The sequence below is a fragment of the Gymnoscopelus braueri genome (genome assembly GCF_963280865.1).
Source record: "Gymnoscopelus braueri genome assembly, chromosome: 3".
NCBI lineage: Eukaryota > Metazoa > Chordata > Actinopteri > Myctophiformes > Myctophidae > Gymnoscopelus > Gymnoscopelus braueri.
Window position 1 is genome coordinate 22,265,862 of NC_137612.1, and position 5,768 is coordinate 22,271,629.

General features: G+C 47.5%; 2 protein-coding genes across 2 annotated transcripts; both read right to left on the minus strand.

The window, feature by feature from the left end:
- Positions 1-382: 382 nt before the first annotated feature.
- On the minus strand, positions 383-1,870 carry LOC308081854 (xaa-Pro dipeptidase-like; the record flags this gene model as incomplete). Its single annotated transcript, XM_080423474.1, has 1 exon — positions 383-1,870. One exon carries the CDS (start codon positions 1,868-1,870, stop codon positions 383-385), a length of 1,488 nt encoding a protein of 495 aa, XP_080279600.1.
- A 1,439-nt stretch (positions 1,871-3,309) lies between these two features.
- LOC308081855 (lanC-like protein 2) lies at positions 3,310-4,581 on the minus strand (the record flags this gene model as incomplete). Its single annotated transcript, XM_080423475.1, has 1 exon — positions 3,310-4,581. One exon carries the CDS (start codon positions 4,579-4,581, stop codon positions 3,310-3,312), a length of 1,272 nt encoding a protein of 423 aa, XP_080279601.1.
- Between the last annotated feature and the right edge of the window lie 1,187 nt (positions 4,582-5,768).

The window sequence follows — 5,768 nt, forward strand, 5'->3', positions numbered from 1 at the left end:
ACAATTCACTTATTTACAAGGGTGTCACTCATACCTCGGACACGCCAATTTTCAGATAAAACAGAGGGGTAGAAATCGTTGCAGCTGCAGTGTCAAGCCCCCCTTAGCCCCCTTGCATGAAAAAAAACAAAAAACAGATGACAAACATTTAAAACAAACTGACGCTTCTCTATGACCTCTTGCTCACCCGAAATTATCATCGAACGAGTGGCTGCAACGGTGCATAATTTTTCAGATGCCTGAGCCCAGTTGTGTCCAGGTCCAAGATTTGTCCCCATGATCATTGTTATGCAATGTCTGTGTGGAGTTCTTGATAAATCATCACATAAAATGTGTTTTTGGCAACATCTGAAAATGGTACAGTAGGCCACATTGATGTAATTTAGAACTTCTCGTTGCAGACCGCAGGACTAGAGGGATTTTCAGGGTTACTCATGAACTCCTCGATCTCCTTCACCGTGCGAGGGACACAGGTCAACAGCTCCACACCACTCTCAGTCACCGCAATGTTGTCCTCAATGCGCACCCCTCCAAAGCCACGGAAGTTAGCCAGCACTTGGTTGTTGATGAAGCAGCTCTGGGCAGGGTCCGCTAGGGCCTGGTCTAGCAGGTGGTCGATGAAGTAGATACCAGGCTCCACTGTCAGAACCATGCGCTCCCGAACCAGCCGACCCATCCTCAAACTCCTAAGGCCTGGCTCGTCGATTCGCTCCACACCCTCTGGGTAGCCCCCCACATCGTGGACGTCGATGCCTAGTAGATGTCCGAGGCCGTGGGGCATGAACGCAGCGCCCAGGTGGACTTTCATCATGTCATCTACGCTGCCTTTCAAGATGCCGATCTTAACCAGCTCCTCCAGGTGCACCTTGTCAGCCAGCCGGTGCATCTCTGTCCATTTCACACCTGGTTTCATGGCAGCCATGACGGTGCGGGAAGACTTGAGCACTGCCTCATAGATGGCCCTCTGTTCTGCTGTGAACTTCCCATTGGCTGGGAACGAGCATGTGATGTCAGAGGAGTAGCAGTAGTACTCTCCACCCAAGTCAAACAGACACATGTCTCCATCCATTATAGTCTTGTCATTGGGAGCCCCAGCGTGGCCATAGTGGAGAACAGACGAGTTGTGGCCCGTTCCACAGATACAGGTGTAGGAGGTGTGACGCATTCCCCCGTTGGTGTAGCAATAGTGCTGGAACAGGCTCTCCATCTCATATTCCTTCTGTCCAGGTTTCACGTGCTTCATCAGCATTTTGTGGGCGTCACTGGAAATCCTGTTAGTGTAACGCAGGACCTCCAGTTCCATGTCTGTCTTAATCAGACGGCATTCCACAATAACTGGGTGTAAAAGATTGTCGTTTACTTGGAACCGGCTAATTCCTTCAAAGGAGGCTTCACGGCAGATACTGCCACTGTCTGTATTCTTCCCTTGTAGAGTAAGGAGGACTGCTGGCTTCAGATTGGCCACGACACCAACAATATCACAGGTATACTGAACCTCATCCACTGCATATTTCTCCTTGTAGTGCTCTTTAGGATGGATCTTTCCCATCCAAGTGGCATAGCTCTCGGGCAGTTTAGGGACAAAAAGGATGGATTTCCCTGTGTCCGCATCAATGGCTCCTAAGCAATCTGGTTCAGTCACTCCGAAAGCCCAGTGGAAGAAAGATTCCTGTCTGAAGACGAGGTCTGTGTCAGTGCAGTTCCTCTGTTTCTGTTCCCCTCCCTGTAGAACGACCACTGACCTGGGCTGAACGCCTTCTGTAACCTTAAGCCCCTCAATGAGTCGAAGACGGTTCTCTGCAAATAGGTTTGCGGACACTCTGAGGGTGTCCTTACCAAGCCAGTACATAGGTTCTGCCACAGATGCCATGATGCTCTAATCAACACTTATTTTCTGAAATGTGTTTTTATAAGAATGGTCTAGAAAAGAAAGTCTACGTCAGATTCAAGACGTGTTCATACCTGTGCTCTTGTATCATCTCGGTGTTTGTTGTCTGTGTGTGTGTGGCGATGACATCATAATACTGCCACCATAGTACTGACATCTCTCAATGGTACTATGACTGATGTCATAATACTGACATCATACATGACGGACCTCATAAATTGGTCTAACGGGTACTGCACTAGTAATACGAATCCCATCCACGTAATGGCTTGTACATCTGAAGAAGAACTACTGATTTAGAAGGCATTTGTCGAATCGGCCTCAGTTCGTCAACCGAAATCTAAAGAGGGTATTATAACTTACGGCATATATCCCATGTATATCGGACTTCTCTCAGACTGGGCGTGCAAATGTGCAACCACTGATACAACTAAATATAAGACACCCATTATTAGATTAGCTGTGTTGCTTACATCAGTGCAGTGGTCCCAAACCTTTCCTTGGAGCCCCCCTTTCTTATATCTGACAAAGTCTAAGACCCCACATGTGTGTGCACACGCACACACGCATGCGCACACACACACACACACGCACACACAAACACACTTTATACGTCTCGTACGACAAATAGTGGAGGGCCAATTTACATGCTCACACAACGCATCGCAAGCTCACATTGAAAAAACTAGAAGGGAGTTTGGCCCCTTCCTACGTAAAAGCCCCCTGTATCTACCCCCAGACACTCCTCCCAACTGTTCCCTTCACTAGTTAATCTATATTGATCTTGTACATTGTATAGATGTAGTTAACAATGTAGTTTATTTCTGAAAAGCAGATGTTATTAGAGAATGTGTTATAAATGCTGCATTGCTGAATGTTATTGTCTCTGCCAGGCCGAAGGTATGGTGGAGAGTATGTTTTACCCCCTGTCCGTCCGTCCGTGTGTGTGTGTGTCCGTCTGTCCCCACCGCCCATAGGCTAAGCTTTGCAGGACATGCTGCAACCTGACCTGGCGGAGACCTGTGCTCCGAGGAGCACATCTTCTAGTTTAATTATGAAAACTAAGTTATTACAAACATTTGTTTGAATGAATGAGTTACAGACAGATTATCTCCTTAAACAGTCACAAGAAAAACATTCTTGCTGCTATTTCTCTTTCCCCTGGAGAAAGTTGTGTTGAGTTGCCTATGAGCAAACTCAAACTGAGGCAGAAGTAATGGGAATGGGGATTATCGTTCTTTTCACAAAAAGGTTTAGGTACAACCGATATCACTCAATGGCTTTGGTTGCCCTAGTGGCACATAAAGCCATGGCAGTAGTATTTTTAACAACATGATGATGACCAAAATTGGCATGCTAGGTTGAAAGTGGATGAAAGCAAGTTGTGATTTTGTGCACCAACCTGCCCCCCCCCCCCCAGGTCAAAGTTCAAAGGCAGGGAAACAGGAGGATTCAGGCTGGGCCATCTCAGACAGGTAGTGGATGGTGCCAGCCATGCCTTCGAAGAGAGAGTAGGGCCTGTCAGGGTTGCGACAGCCATGGGTCCCGTAGTCCAAACACCACTCTGCAAACTTGCAGGCGCGGTACAGATATTTATTTTCCTGAGTGAGCTGGTAGAGGGACAGGAAGGCGTATCCGTTCCCGGCGGTGCCGTGACAGATTCCATAACCTTTCCTCAACAGACCTCTGTGCCAGATCACCTCTCCACACTCCACTGCATCCCGACGGTACTTCTCCTCTTTAAATACCTTGTATGCCATGATGAGCATGTGCACCACACCGGGGGCTCCATGACACCAGTGCACCAGCCGGTCGCTCTCTTTGCTTAGCGCCGAGGGGTAGTTGCCCGAGGGAAACTTCTTGTGGCGGACGTAGTCGATGCTCGGCCGCACCAACTCTGTGAGCACATCTGGATCAACCTTTGCCCCTGGCTGCATGATCATGTAGTAGATGCCAGCCAGGCCATGGGCTGCACCAACATACTGTTCCTTGTACCACTCATAGAGCAGCGGACAGCGCTCTGTCTTCTTCTGCTTTGCTGATAGGTTCTTACCAGACACCAGAATGGCTGTGACCACCTTAGTGATGGTGCTATCGTCCACTGTATTGGGTCCTATCTCCTTGTTGACATAGAGCAGAGCATAGAGGTAACCAGCTCGACCGTACAGCAGCTCATCTGGCATGTCTGACGCTGCACTCAGTATCGCCCTCTGTAGTTGAAGAAGTTTGGTCAGACACTCCTTGCTGTCGGCGGTGTTCCCCAGCCTGTGATGGACCACGGCCCCCACCGCTAGCGGCCCTGCGTCTCCGCACAGAAAGGTCACCGTCCGGCCCTTTAGGTTCCTCAGGGGTCTCTTCACGTAATCCAGAGCTCTCTGCAAGTGGGAGGCCTCGTGGGACACACGGTGCAGCTGCAGGTAGAGCAGCGCAATGCCTGTCCAGCCGGTGTAGGTGGAGAAGTCGTGAGAGTCGGCGGTCTTCAGACCTTGCTCCATCTGTTGCAGGAGGTCTTTAATCTTATTCTGGACTTTTTTCTGGAAGGCCGCGCTCACCTTTCCATTGACGTCAAAGGGCTCATTGCAGTCCACGTCCAGTCCCGTGTTGGACGTGAGGCTGCCCTGGTCACAGTCTGGATAGGGGTTGATAAATGAGCGCTCTGTAGCTTTCAGTCTTTTTGTCTTGTTATCTCCCATGTCAACAGCAGCCCAACCCGGGAGCAACAATACGGGAGGAGACAAGTCTTATAGTTTGGAACCTGAACAAGAAAACCAATTACTAAATAATAAATCTAGGGTTTCAATCTAGGTTCTTTACATAAACTCTTTATTTACATAAACTCTTTATTTAATTGAAATATTTAACTTTAAACGTAAATATGTGAAGTCAATGACAGTTGAAATATAACCTTGCCATATTGAGTCATACATCATAGATACATCATTGATGACTGACATCATAGACGAGATGTGTTCCACTGAGCGTACCTTTCTCATTTTTGGCTGTTTTTTCTCTAAGGATGTCAGTGTCAATATGTTTTTTGGTCCTAAGAAACTACTGTCTGGAGAATTGCCATGGAATATGCTCCTCACTGAGGAAAATCAGTAGGGGCCATTCTCTGAGGAGTCCGAGGATGGCCCTACTGATTTTGGTGACCCCACCATGGTCATTCCTATTGTGCCACCAATCCATTAGGCTACATTTTCCAGCTGCACACAACAAATCTAAAAAACTACTGCTATAAAATGTCGCTGAGCAAATGCTCTCCAGAGGAAGATTAATATTGCATTAACATGCAAACAATAGAGTGGTAAAGGGAAGACATATTTTTTCTAGGCAGAAGGAGGAAGTTAGCACCTTCCTGTTCCTTGGACAAAACGTAATTTCATTTTTGAGTGAGTGAGTGAGTGAGAGAGAGAGAGAGAGTGTGTCTGCGTGCGTGCGTGCGTGTGTGTGTGTGTGTGTGTGTGAGAGCCCAGCATGCTACTTTAAAGAGGAGAGCATAATTAGACAATTAGAAACACCTGCCATCCATTAACCATGGACTGTCCGTTTGAGCCGCTCTGCATTCCCCTTGGATCCACCCACAGCAGTCTTAATTAAGCGAGAGTGCACAAAATCCTACAAAAAGAAAAACATTTCGGAAAAGTGAAAAATCCCCCCCCCCTGTCATTTCATATGCCAATTCTCGTTGCCCATGTTCAAGTTTAGATCGATTGTCAACGCACGTAGGTGAAAAATGGAAGGAAGGAAGGACAACAGAAGGACAGATGTTTCATACAGACGTGTGGCCTCTACAGGAGCATCTTGTAGTCGATATGGTAAGTCTACATTGTTTGAATGTTTATAATGCCCAGAATAGTGAAGCTATTCTTGTATTACT